Here is a 14,674-nt window from a genome sequence, read left to right as displayed (position 1 = left end):
AGGTCACAGGTCAGGGTTGACCTGCTGTTTGTAGCTGGTGACCATCTTCGTTTGGCAGGGTACATGCTCACTGTTGCGATGGCTTGAACTCCTCTGGTTTCCCACTCGTTAAGACACCAAGATTAAAGCACACAGTTTAGACACGATGGAGAAATGAAGAGTCAGGGTAAGAGACGGAGACAGTAATTATAAACAGAAAAAAATAGAGCCTGAGTGAGGCAGGGAAGAGTGCACTAGAGTCTGACATTTTCCCACACTGCTCTCGGCCAGGACCACCAGGGTCAAAAGGAAGAGGTCGAATCCCCGGAGTATAAAGCTCTCCTCGGTTTACCCCTCCCTGCTCTTCCCCTGACATTAAACTTCCTCTCCACTGTTAACGCCACTCTCACTTACAACTAACACGTAAACACTGCTTAGGCTGGGCTCAAGGGTCAGGAGACAATAAACAACTCCTGGATTTGTTTTTCTGGTCTCTCACAAGACCGTTTCATTTGTGATCGTCCAGCTGAAGCCTGAGCACACCTCTCAGTTACAAAGACGATACGATTTCATGTCTCCCGCTGAGTCACACGTGACGTCCGTGCCGTTAAATTAGAGGATCAATCAAGATGCCAATGTGATGTCCAGACACAAATTAATTAAGAACATCACACATAAATAATTGTATTATTGTAAAAAATACCCTAAATATAAATACATTGCAGATTAATGTCAGTTCATGCATTCTTTTATCGTAGCAGATGTCCGGTATGAAGCTGCAGATATTTTTAGAGACAACATTGGGAACGTGAATAAAGTTGTAAACCACAAGGCTCTGATGAATTGTCATATGGTGGTGGATGAGGTCCCATGTGACCATTAGGGGCCCACTCCTCAAACCCTGCAACCCTACTGCAGCCCCCAAAAACACTCCCTTTATCTAAACATGAAAGTTCTCAACGGTTTCATTCTCTCTGGTTTCAAAAACAGCGTTGACAAGTGAAAGTAATCTATAATCTTGTGTGTCCAGCCCACGTAGAAATACTCCCCACTGTACTTCAGTTGTAAAAAATCTGCATCCCCCTCTTCATATGTGAGTCCCGGGGGCATAAAGCAGTCTGTGTGGGCCTCATGAGGAAAACCAAATTTGGTAAACGATACAGACGGACAAAGCTTAAAATATGTGAGCGTTAGTAAACTATGTAGGTCGGAATGTAAGATGGAAACGTGGTTCTCTGCTCTGCTATACATCCCTACTGATTACTGCACAAGCCTTTTTTATTTTTACAGCTTGTCATAGTAGAAAAAGCACAGGTGTTACTAATGACATTAACGATCGCTCCGTTTTTTTCAAGTCCCATTGAGTCGCAACAGCGTCACAGTGAGTCAGCATGAACAACACCAGGACACTGAAACTGCAGCAGCTAAATGGAATTCAGCCATCGTTAATGTTATCATTTACACCTGTTCCCTCATGTGACATTGGAAATTTCCTCTGGGGTAAAAAAAAAAATGCCTTTGTGATGCCTGCTCTGTTTGTTCTGAGCTGCACCTGAAGGCAGCACAATCAGCAGCTTGGGACCCACCTGGGTCCAATGAGGCATGAAGGCCTCACTGTGTTCACCCTGCAGCACACTGCCACTCATTAGACTCACATAGTGGGCTCGGTGTAGCTGGTGGTGGAGTGGTTATCGGGACAATAAATATTCCCAAGATCAGCCAAGGACCACTTTGTGATCCTACTTGTGTGTTTGTTTTTTTTGCTCCTTTAACACATCACAATTTGAATTTTTCTTAAATCAGCTGAGCTACTCCACTGTCTTTCTATGTGACCCTGGGGCTTACATTCCTCTGGTTGGCAATCTTTGCCATTTTGCAATTTTGTGTTTCATACTTCATAATTCTAATTCCTTACTCTTCTATGATAGTAGGCTGAATATCTTTAGATTTGAGTTATCAGCACCTTTTGCTATTTGCAGACATTCTTGAGACTAGAAATTATGAAACAATCAAGGACATAAGCTGTAGATAAATAGATAATGAAAATAACTTAGTTGCATGCTTAATAAATCTGCTTTTGCACTGGATGTGTTTCCTCATGGTTTATTACACGATGGACTAATAAAGATCACAAAGAGTTTCAGTCGTTGTTTTATTATAAACAGAAAACTTGCCATTATGTGGCAGTCATAGTATTTTAAAAAAAAACACAAGTTACATTCATGTATTCAAATCACATCGTCCCACATCGTGTCACACAACCTGCAGGTAACAAGAGATGATGGTCACGTGAGCTGTTTTCAGTCCACTGCAAATCTTAAACTAGGAATGCCATTGGCATTTTAGGAATAGTCGATAATGCCTGCAGCCTCTTGTATTGTCAGTAATTGGTCAAATCATACAAATTATTTTAGGTAAAAAAAAAAAAAAGGGTGTTTGATGGATCTGACTCACAACTCTGCCCTGTAAACTCTAAACACCAATCAATATCAACACTTCACTTTCGACGGCAACAAATGAAAAAATAAAAAAAGAAGCAAATTAAGTTGTAAAGCCGTATTAGGTTATGGTCCTCTTATACAACAGAAATCTATGTTTGATTAAAATGACGGAAAGGGAAAACCTGCTATGGATTATGTGTTAGTGGTGACTGGAATAAGCTCTATCAATAGAACAAATGACTGGAACAAAGCTGTATTCTATCAGGCCTGACCGGAAAAATACACTTTCCTTAAAATACAGAGAACCTTCTTTAAGTGGCTCTGTGAGTAGTGGTCGTCATGTACAGAAGTGTTTCTAAATGTTACACGCACAGCATTCATTCATACAGCGCGCGAGGAATCAGTCGTATACTCAATGCAATAAAGCACAGTGTTTAGTTTTATCTTCTTCACAGCTTGGCCCGCTGAAAGCACAACATTTCTTAAGACATGAGCGGTGGTCGACATTTCAGCATCGGGAGGGGGTGGGGGGGTGGCGGCACTGGCAGGTTAGAATGGCAACAAGACCTGAGACTCAACGTGGCAATACCGGAGTATCTAAACAGGTGCACTCTCTGTGCCAAAACTGACTGTAGCCGTGTCCCAAGTCCACAGCGCAAGCTTACTCTAAGCGGAATCTGAGTGTGTTGTGTGTTCACAGGTGACAGAAACACTATTCTCTCCCACAATGCAATGCACAAAGGACGTGCAGGAGCTGTTCCCAGCTGTGTGGAGGGTGATGAAGCCGTTCTTGTATATTAGTTTGATTAACATCCGACAATGCGAGTATTATGTTACTTCCTATTCCCTTAGTTGAAACAGTAATACATAAGTATGTTGATTACTTTATATGCAAAAAACTGTTTACTATAAACATAAATATATAGTACATCGTGAATATAGTGGTTGATTGTCATATGGAATTGGGACACAGTATGCGTTTTCTTTAGCATTGTGCACAGTTTTGAAACCAAATTTTTAAAAGATAAGTTTGATAATGTTCTCTATTATAGATCATCAATAAATTCGGCATCAACAATAGATCGACGGTATTAGCAAGACTTGTCAGTGCAGTCAAAACCTTCCCATTTACACCAGTTTGCACTGTTTGAGTAACACTTTTTAGAGCAACATTTGTGAGACGTTTACATCTTCAAATATGAAATAGTGCCCCCGTCAAGTATTAACAGACAGACTAACGTGTTGTTACTTTTGGGCTCATCATGGGATTTGTTGACCGCAAGACAAATGTACAGAGTTACCAGACTTATCCTTTAACACAAACTAGTAAAAGCAAAAAGGCATACACCAGAATGTCAGTGGTGGTACAACTTGAAGTCGAGACACCGACAGGCTGTTCCACGTAGTCCGCCGCCCACAGATCCCCTTCTGTCGGTCTCTCATAAATACACGTCCATGGTGTTGAGGATCATGTGCCGACAGAGCGGGCAGTTCTGTTGATATATGGGCTGCCTCAACAGGATGTTCGTACAGTCTCTACACAAGCAGAGGTGCCTGCATGGCAGCAGCACCACCGTCTTGGTGCAGTCCTGACAGATCACACACTTCTTCCTGTCCTCCTGCTCCTTCAGCAGAGTCAGCAGATTCTCAGCAGGTAGAGGTTTACCGCCTTTGCCTGAAGACGATTGCTTCTTCAGCGGTCTGTCTATGCTCGATGACGGGAAAACCAAGTCCAGCAGCTCCTGGTGTGCTCCGTCTCCCGCTCTTCCATCCGGCGGGTCCCGCCTCTCCTCTCTGGGGTCTCCATCGCCGCGCACTCTGCGGTTGTCGTTGTCCCTGCTGAGCTGTGTCCTCAGAGCTAAACCCAGCTGGCTGCTGAGTCGAGACAGCTTCTGCCAGAGCCCTCTCTCTAGCAGGCAGAGGTGAAGGACTATTCGTCGCAGGCGCTGCGTGGCACCACGGAAAAAATGTGGGGCGCTCTGCAAGGCTGAGGCGAGGTGGTTGTAAGCCAGATTAAGTCTGTGCAGGGCAGGGAAAAAGTTTATGTAATCTCCAACTCGCACAGCTGCCTGTCTGGTCAGCTCTGGGTTCAGGTAGGCGGTGGTGGTTAGAGCGATAGTAACAGTGAGCAGGAGACCGTAGATGTTTAGTATGAAGATGCTGACAAACATATGAACAAGCGAGACCAAAACGTCCAACATCAGCTTACAGGGCGACCACAGGAAGGCCGAAGTCCCAACCAGGCTGCTGTACAGAAAGGTGAAGGAGGTCAGCGCGAGCTCCAGCACAGTCTGCAGCGGGCTGGAGACCGTCTGCCACACGCTGGCCACCACCGTGTACACGTTCTGGGTGGCGATGAGTGCAAAGTTGACCACGGTGTTGGTGAAGTAGACCACCAGGCTGACAGCGATGCCGCAGCCCTCCAGCACGGACAGCAGACCTCGACACAGGTGCTCCTTCCCACGAAGCAGGACGTGCATGGACAGGTAACCCACCATCTTCAGGCTCTCCAGCAGCCCCTCCAGAGCCAGTACCACGCTCCCCAGCATGGTGACGGTACCGTGGGCTACGTTGGACGTCGCCTCTGCCATGGACATCAGGCAAAAGAGGGCTAAGTTGCCCAACTCCACCACCGAGTTGAGGAGAAGGGTGGGGAGGCTGGTTATGAAGGTGATCACCAGGAGGATCGTCCGCACCACGCTGTGGACGATGAGGAAATTCAGGTCCAGCAGTAAGCAGACGGCGTCCAGGCATTTTCCTACAGTGGCGACTACAAAGTTCACCAAACCCATGGTAGTGTGTCTGTAACTCGATGTTAACCTCTCGGTGCTCTCAGGTTGTCTCCACGGCAAAGTCCATGTCTTGTTTACTTTGCTCAGGGCGAGATCCTCAGACGCTAGCTGACGCTACATCACGGTGTCCTTCGTGCCAGGCGGGGCAGCACACGGTGAATCGTTCCGTTGAGTGGACGATGCAGTTAATCTTCATATTTTCCTCGTATTTGTTCGGCTAAAGCGACGAGCTAACATAGTAAACACACGCGTTATCGTGGCGGATGTTTAGTTTCAAACGAGAGGCGGACACTTCCGCTTGTTTTCCGGGTTTCGTTTTGGCTCTACGTTCAAAACATGGTCCAAAACACATTTGACTAGTTAAATGGACAGTTTACAACACGTGTTGTATGTAAAGTTCACAGGCAAAATCAAGAGAGATGGAGAGAGCACACAAAAAGCGTCGATGTGTTTACCGTCGTTACTGTGGCCGCCATATTTGTTTTGGTCGCAGCTGCTGACCTCTCCAGTTACTTCCGGTGAGATTGCCCAATATCCTATACGTCACAGAACCGTTAAGGAGTTGAAACGTTTTTATAAAATATAGTATAAAATGTAAATATAGAATAAAATACGATATAAATATACTATGATATAAATTAAACAAAAATAACGTAAACGTATAGGCTACATGAGAATAATAACTGTTAAAATATGATATCCACTAATCTAAATATACAAATTTGAATCCTCATTTTTATATTATTCATTGATAAAATAAGACAGACAATAAGAGCGATAATAATAAACACCATTACAATGGAAAAAGAGAGCAAAATATAAAAGAAATACCTGAGAAAAACAAATTTATATGATCATGAAATGGACTCTCTCTCTCTCTCTCTCTCTCTCTCTCTCTCTCTCTCTCTCTCTCTCGCTCTCTCCTGTAAAGCAGTTTAATTATGTTCAGTTCATTTGAATGAGCTCTCTCTTTTTCATTTTTGTATTATTGTTTGTTTATGGGTCTCAAATATTTTTAAATGTAGTACTTCTCCCCCAGAATTATTTATAAAATAAAGAAGAATGTAAACCTTTTTTTGTTCTTAGAAACTGTGTGTATGTGTGTGTGTGTGTGTGTGTGTGTGTGTGTGTGTGTGTGTGTGAGAGAGAGAAGTGATGAAATTGATTGCAGCCAATTTTTAGCATTGTGACCTTTCATGCCATCACCAGGGTTTTCCAGTTTTCCAAACTCGTTTAACTCACATTAACACAATGTGACTTGTTGAGCCATACTCTCCCATTACCTCAGCCACTTTAATGACAATGAACCACAAAAGCTTTATAATCCTGAACAATATCAACATTATTTCCTTCCTTGCCCTGTGCCTCATCCTCCCCATCTGAGCTGTTCAACACTAGCAAAGGGAAACTCTGTCTGATTACGATCATGGGAAATCCTGTTCTTTGGACACTTGGCAAACTGCATTTGTTTAAGCATTTAATGATACAACAGGGATATGTAGGAGCAATGCAAGAAGCTATAAAAGGTCTTATGCATTTCTTTGTCTCTGGCTTCTTGTCCTGCTCCTTTTATGGTCACTAACCTTCCGCGTGGCCCTTCAGCAGGCCAGTCGTCAGTTTCCTCTGTTTGTTTTCTGGTTCAACCGATTCCTTCCTCTGTAAATGACGAGAGGTTACAAAGGCTTTCATCTGAAACTGTCTGCAGCCTTCCTAAGTATCCACATTTTCTTGTCTACTTTTAACTCAAGAGTTTCTGCATAGGTATCCAATGTCATAGAAATCCATTTTTAGGAAGGAGGCCTCTCACAACAATGATGGAGGCTATTTAATAGAACCACGGTAATCGGTTCCTCTTAACTTTTTGTTGGCACACACAACAACATCCACAGCTGACTCAAAGTGTGTATCTTCCAGATTTATTAGCAGTCTCCATGGTGCTTGCGTTCACATTCACTCCATCAGCAGAAGTAGCAGCAACCTGAGAGTACCACTCCAGCTTAGACAGCAATTGGCCATTTGTCAATGATGACAAACCCTGAATTATATCGTAAACTAAGTCCTGGAAGCTGTCTCCTCTGAGATGTTTACTATAGAATGCAAATAATCAAAAGAAAAATAAAGGGCAGAACTAAATTGTACACACTTGGGAAACAAAAGAAGCTTGCACAGGATGAAACGGAAAGCGCAAGACAAACCAACCCTTTGACGCCCTTCCTACAAGGAGCTGAGGGCCCGCGGATGACTGATTTACGGCAATTAGGCCTCTCACCCGCTGAGTCACTTCCACCCTTTAAAGAAACTTCAGCATCAGACCTGCCCTTCCACCTCTTTGTCCGCTCCTTCATTCCTCAGCAACAACTCGTCTTTTGAGAAAATTGAGAGTAATCACAACTCGTACAGTTTCAAGCTCTTTTTTTTAGAGAACAACTGGCTTGTGTTTATAAATATCAGTTATCACACTATTAAAAGACTTACTTTGCAGGAAAAAAAAATGATATTACTGCTGATATTTGGCAAAAACATGGATTATGTTGAAATGATAAAAAAACCCGAATGAGATATAACATCTTAATTAGTGAGATTTAGAGGTGCTGGTGACTCTGTCCGCCCATTTTCTTTGTGCTAATATAACTGGCTGGCTGTTGGCTGTAAAGGTTCATAATTAGATCATATAGTGGTTTCAATCTTTTCATCTAACTCTTGGCTAGAAATTGAATAAGAACATTTCCCAAAATTTGTCAAACTATTCCTTTAATGGCTCCTCCACACCGCCAAGGTAAAGTTCCTGTGGGGATGATGTTCAGATTTCTCCAGATTACAGTTATATAAATGAATAATGTTTAATAGAACAAGATGTCTTCTAATGGTTGGAAGTAAACTCCAACACATTGCCCACTGTACATAGTGACCGAACCATTATTTTGCGCAGACCAGTCTCCCCACAGTCTTGATAATCTGTCATTGTGGCCGTGGCTTAAAGTTTTGTGTTGTGTTCCCAGACTTCGTGGGTTCATTTTGGGATGTAGAGTTCGGATCATCTGATTCAATGATGACTTTGGCTGCCAGCCAGTACAACCGCCTCACATAAATTTACTTTCAGACTACATCTGTGTGAGTGTTTTAGATATATTTTAGGAAGGCGGCAGACCAGAAGCTTCTCTGGGAAAACACAAACTCCAAACAGTAGAAGTCACTGGAGTGCAGACTGGTTCGAGACCCAGAGCAGGACCCTGCATTCCTCAGAAACCCTCCGCCTCGAACCCGCTGCCTTCATTACACGCTGAGCAGACGAACAAGGGAAGGATGGAAGTCTGAAAAAAGGTGGTAAATTACTGGGACAAAAGACTGATTTCAGAAAAAGACAGAGTGATGATTTTACTGATGTGACTCAGAAAGATATGAATAGGATGACTAAGACCATGGAGGTCCCTCAGCGTGACATTCCTGTTCTGTGAGTTGTCTTCTCAGGACCTTGTCTGTGCATCTGCAGGATGTTCGTGAGTCTGCAGGCTGAAGTAGCAGCTTCCTGCTTCATGACTCATTATTTCTGGAAGAATTCAATTCAAACTCAACCATAAATAGCTAACAGTGATGTCTAAAATTGCAAACAGCCAAAAACTTGACCAAAACGTAAACTATAACAATTTACAATATGACTGCAGCAAACAATTGTTTTCATTGTAAATAAACCTGGTTATTTTCTCACTTACTCGATTAGTCTTTTTTATATAAAATATCCCCAAAAGTCTGTCTAGAACCCCCAAATATTTTCTTAACTGTGTTATTTGACAAAGAAACACAATTTATTCTCACAAGTGAGCCACTGGAATGATTGAACATTTGGCTTTTTAATTTGAAAAAACTGTACTGAAACAATGAATGAATCACCAAAAATAATTTTCTTCAACTAATCAATTAAATCACAAATATTTTCAGCTTTAATTTGAAACTGAGGGGGACTATTTACATGTGTGAAGCTGTAATCATCCAGTGTTTAGTTTTTCTTTTTAATAACTGAAAAAAGATTAATTAACTCATTAATTAAAGTCATTAAACTACTGATAAAGTCCTCAAAGTCTATTTCTCAAAAAAAAGTGAAATAGTTTCAAAGGCAAATCATGTGTCTTTTTTCACAAAATCTTGTCTTGATTTTGATTCAGCCTTATTATTTAATGTTTCATCATCCAAACAATCATCCCTTGGAAATTCATAGTTTCTAATTGAAAAAGGTTGAAATCATCACCCAACGATGGCAGATTTATTTCAAGTGAATTCTAGACAGAGAGGTCTTCAGTGACTCTTTAATCCTCATTTTTCTAAAGCTATATATTGCTCCAAACAACGAAAACAAGTTGCATTACTAAACTGAAGTCATTAAACTCTTTTATTCATCTTCGTTTTCTCTTCTTCTTAATACCAAGCTCTTCTCAGGCTGAAACACTGAAGAAACATGCCAGTGGGTGGATCTACTATGATGAATGCCCCCTATTAAATATAATCACCAGGGAGAAGCAATGTTCAATTCTTGTCCCATGAAGATATCAAAGTGTCTCTTTGTCACAATCCCTTCTTGTTGTGACGGAGTTTAGCAGAAATTCAAATTTCTCTCCCACTCCCCCCCCCCCTCACCCCCTCACCATACCAGTGCACGCTCGAAAGCCCCCCCGTCCTCTGGAGTAACTCAGACAATAGCCGCCTCTCATGCCGGGCAGACCACCCCCCGAAAACAGCTTGCTCTCGGGTCCGGTCTCAGCGGCTCGGAAAGAATGACATCTTTTCCTCCCTTTCCTTCCTAAAGAATTTCCTCAGCCCATGAGCACAGCGCTGTGAGCCCTGGTGAGATAAACAGACGTCTGTAATCATCAATCACAAAGGAATGGCACGCTCAGAGGTGCATGGTCAGGACGCTCAAGTCACTGCAGCAGGAGTGGAAATCTTAAAGGAGCCAAGTTCAGGGGTAACAATGAGTGAATACTCCCAGTAGAGATAAAGTTGATTATCTGATGGGCTGGACTGCTAATTTTCTCTCAGGAAATAGTTTGGGAACCATGTGTGTTCACTTTCTTGCCGAGGGCCAGATGAGAAGATGAATATCATTCTCTTCACTTTCAGCCATCAGGTTGTTAGATCAGCTTCACATAAAGACAGGAAGCAGAGGGAACGCTAGCCGAGCTCTGTCCAAAAGTTAAATAAATCCGCTCCGAAGCAGCTTACACCACTTTCTGATAACAATCCCACGATGCAATTTGTCACATTTATACATGCAAAACATACAGTCGCACAAAGCTACACCTGTCATCACTGGCAGGTTGATGATGAAATGACCTGCTCGCTACTATTAGCAACGCAGGAAGTCCCAAAAATAACTTCCTATAAAACTTGGATCAGATGAAGACATATAATATGTTAATACGTGGGCTTTAGAGGAGCTGGTAGGTGGATATTGTTACCTTTCAACAATGTCAGACTAGCTACTTGCCTCTCAGCTAAGCTCACCAGCTGCTGGCCGTCTTGAGAGTGGTATCCATATTCTCATCTAACTCTCGCCAAGAAAGCAAATAAGCTTATTTCCCAAAATGTTAAACTATTCCAGGAGCCAAGTGCAATCGAGTGTGAATACCCCTCACAGATAAAGGAGATACTTGTTTTCAAATTACTCACATGTGCAACTGATAATCTAATTTAACCATGAAGAGAAAAACAGGTTAGAGATTGTGTTAGATTTTGAAACATGCTCTGAAAACATGTTTCAGGGCTTTGCGGTCCCTGGGAACTCTGTGGGGGAGGGACTGCTGCTTTTCTTGCTTCTATTCCCAAAACCATTGCCCTCTCATATTCCCAAGCGCCCTGTCCAGGATGTATCATATTAAATAAAGGGTGAAAGGGGGACATTCTTGCAAATTGTCCACTTGGGATTTTAAGAGAATGATTTAGACACATTTTATAATTTAACTTATAGGCTCTTGCATTTTGTGCCGCGCCCAAGTCACATAGCAGCCTTGAAGATTTGGTCATAATTCACTGACGCAGAGTAGCTGAACAATGTAGTTGTTTTGAGAACAGCTAGTACTCTGCTATCGCTACATAAGGATTGTGCTTCACCACAAAGGAAATGAAAGCATCAACATGATGGTTTACACCCTTTTTACACCCTATTTGCATTCATATATAATCTCTTTTTTTTTTAAAACGCATGCAGTGACTGGCCTCTGTTGTTTTTTTAGACATACTGTACAACTTATAATGCATATTTTGCAGGAACTTCATTGAATAACATGACATTTCTCTCATGTTTACATGTAAAGCATGTTAGGGGTCAAACAATTACAATAGTTCCCTCTTTGTGGCAGCAATACAGAGAGGATGTTGTGTTGATTTTCCAACAACACTAGACCCAATTAAAACTACTTCACAGTAGAAAGAGAGAGAAATGGTGTGTCCTCAGGATTGGCCTCATATTTCCACCAAAACAGAGCGACAGTGTTCGTATCTCCACCAACATCCACCTCTAATAGCTTTAGGATGGAAGGAAAAACAGAACACTCGGGATATCTGGTGAACAGAGGATGTTTCGACTAAAAGCACCCGTAGAAGCAGACTGTCTTTCTGCCTCTCTTTCTGTTTTATTTCCCAAAAATAAAAAACTGAAGGGAGACCATTATAAGAAAACAGTTGGCCTTAGAAGGAATAAGTCTACATTTAGGGAAATATGCTTATTTGCTTCCTTGCAGAGAGTTAGATTTCTCGTGTCTTTAATAAATAAGTAAATATGAATTGTTGAATGCAAACATCAAGCTTTGCTGTGTTAAAACATCTGCATCTCCCCAGACCTCTCTATCTCACACAGAGGGCTTTCACATTGACAGCGCAAGCGTTTGGCAGAGAAAAGCACGTGAAAAAAGTTGCCCAAAGTGCTCTCATGGCCTCATTATTTGGGCGCCACCAAATAAAAAATAAATAAAAAGGATTTCTAAAAACACCACTTGAAATAGCAGTGAAAAGGCTGAGAACACGGCAGTCCCAATTTTATGATAAACAGACAGGTAATATTCTTGAAACATGATAATGGCCTTGACCAAATGTCCTGATCCAACCAGAATTAAAAGAAGCCAATAAAGTAAATGAGTCTTTTCCAGGCATTTAAAACCACAACCATGTGGAAAAAGCTCAGACAAAACCAACCACAACTGCTCCATCCCTCTGCAGGAAAAACGTTTTCCTCCTCTGAGGACTGTCGCTGTCCAGCTGTTTGTGCACTGTTATAAGAAGCAGACCTCGTCTCCACTGTGGACTCTTTCTCAGCAGTGAGTTTGGTAGCATTGCCTGCTCCTTCCTATGCGGCTGTGACCTGCACTCCCAGGCAGTCCACTTGGCAGGAACAGTCAGATCAGATGGCAGACGGTGCTGTTTTCCAGCAGTGAAGGTTACAGAGATCAGTGTACATGACACGCCCCCCCCCCCCCCCAATTCTTTGATCTGTCTCCAGCTGCACAGGCTGTAATAGTTCACACAGGATCAAATAATCCTGAGATTAAAGAATTTTTCTAAACTGTACCGACAGTTTGAGGTTTTATCACCGTCTGTGCAAAGTTTGGGGAAGTGTTGCATTGTTTGTATCACACATTGGCCCGCTCAGGCAATAATGGGCTGTGCCAAATACCAGGATTAAGCTGAAGAGTGTATTTAATACTAACTACCCTCAAAAATATATGTTTGATCTGCACAGTTCATTGACATTTCAAAATCATCAAAGACTAATTAAAGACACTTTTTTTGTTTCGTTTGCAGTGTCTTTGGTTTTTGTGTCTGTTTAAATTGTCTCTAGTTCTGTTTAGTAAAGCCTTATGATTTTAAAATATAACATCAAAGCAGATTTTTGAGACAAATTGAGCTTATCACAGATACATTATGTCTATATGTCGGCCGATAGATACATAGCAAGAAATTGCATGAGAGAAATGTTGAAGATATGTGTGAGGTCATTTAGGAACAGTATTATGACGTACTTGTTTTCCAACTGTAAAATGTCCCGCTCATCACATATTTTTGTTATAATTCTTAAATAACCAAATTTAGGGGATCTTTATCAAACGTTTTTTGCTTGAACACTGTGCTCATGAAAAAACAAACAAATATTGGTCAAAATAACGTCATGAAACTTTGATACTCTCAAATATTTATACTGTATCAGATTTTGTAAATTGCGCTTTAGCTATCATTAACCCATTTGGTTGTTTTACTCATCTAAAATCTACTGTCATTGATTTACTGAGAGGTTACGCTGTATATGCACACTGAGATACTCTGCACTCTCTGGCAGGCTTAGGCAGCAGACTAAAAATGATGTTGACTTACACCAAGCAAGCCAAAACGACCTGGATCTCTGACCAGAGTGTCAACAGCACAGTGTCTTGTGACATTTTCCGGCAGCCCTCTGGCCCTCTGGAGAATTTGTTTTCATTTCTATCTTACAGTTTGGCAAACACTACAGTTATCCAAACCCCGATAGTCAAAATAACGCTTAGGGTTGCAACCAAAGTGCAGTTCAACGTCATGTAAATGATATGATGTCCTCTGGCAGGCACCATGTTTCTACGTGGTTTGTTTAGGGAGTCAGTCGGATTCAACTCCCTTATTATGTCCATATTGAGCTTGGCATCTAGCACCAAGAGGGAGTTATATTCACAGGTTTTATAAGGGGCTTGATGTTAATAAATATTATCTTTGAAACAGTTATTGATGGAGATCAAAATTCAGTCAGAGTGGTGCGTACTGATATGTTGCAAGTGTAGTGAGTGAGCTGATTTGTTCTTCTTGTGTTAAACTCTCAGACAGCTTTGTGTCAGATCTCCAGTTCACCATTAGATTTATGACTAAATAATCAATGATCACAGTTAGAAATTTGAAAAATAAAAACATATGGTATTATTGATTAAAAAACTCAATAGCAACTCCACAGCTTTCATCACATTTAGATTGAGATGTACCTAAATGCTGATGGGTGCACGGAAATATGTATGACATCACCCTTATCCAGCTCAGCCCAACCACCACTTCACACCAGTGAGCAAAGCAGGGAGAAAGAAATACAACAAAATACACAAATCTCTCCTGTAAAAATTACCAAAACTTTAAATATGTGTTCTTGTAGAACCCAATTGCTCGTAAGACGCTGATTGAGATCGTTGTCCGGACTGTTTAAAACTAAAATAACTTCCGGAGCTGCATCTTGATATGCTGCTGAATAAAAGAAAAATATCCATCATCTATCATATGTATTCACTATTTGGACCATGCATGTAATATGTGCATGAAAACTATCAGAACATGTTTGTGTATTGAGATTTTAGGTGCCCTGCTCAGTCACAAAGTGTAAAGTATTTCACCTGTGTGACCGGTAATGACTTGGTGGCTAAAGATGCTTTGGAGCTGCATCAGTTCACCATGGAGCATGGAGTTATG

The 14,674-nt window shown here is 41.6% G+C and overlaps 1 protein-coding gene across 1 annotated transcript; it reads right to left on the bottom strand.

Annotated features, from left to right (window-relative positions):
• Window positions 1-2,122: 2,122 nt before the first annotated feature.
• On the bottom strand, window positions 2,123-5,468 carry rnf26 (ring finger protein 26). Its single transcript, XM_079166562.1, has one exon. It carries the CDS (start codon window positions 5,210-5,212, stop codon window positions 3,860-3,862), a length of 1,353 nt encoding a protein of 450 aa, XP_079022688.1. The 5' UTR covers window positions 5,213-5,468; the 3' UTR covers window positions 2,123-3,859.
• Window positions 5,469-14,674: the final 9,206 nt, after the last annotated feature.

This window comes from Pholis gunnellus (assembly GCF_910591455.1).
Source record: "Pholis gunnellus genome assembly, chromosome: 9".
NCBI classification, from domain to species: Eukaryota; Metazoa; Chordata; class Actinopteri; order Perciformes; family Pholidae; genus Pholis; species Pholis gunnellus.
This window is presented reverse-complemented; position numbering and strand designations above follow the sequence as displayed.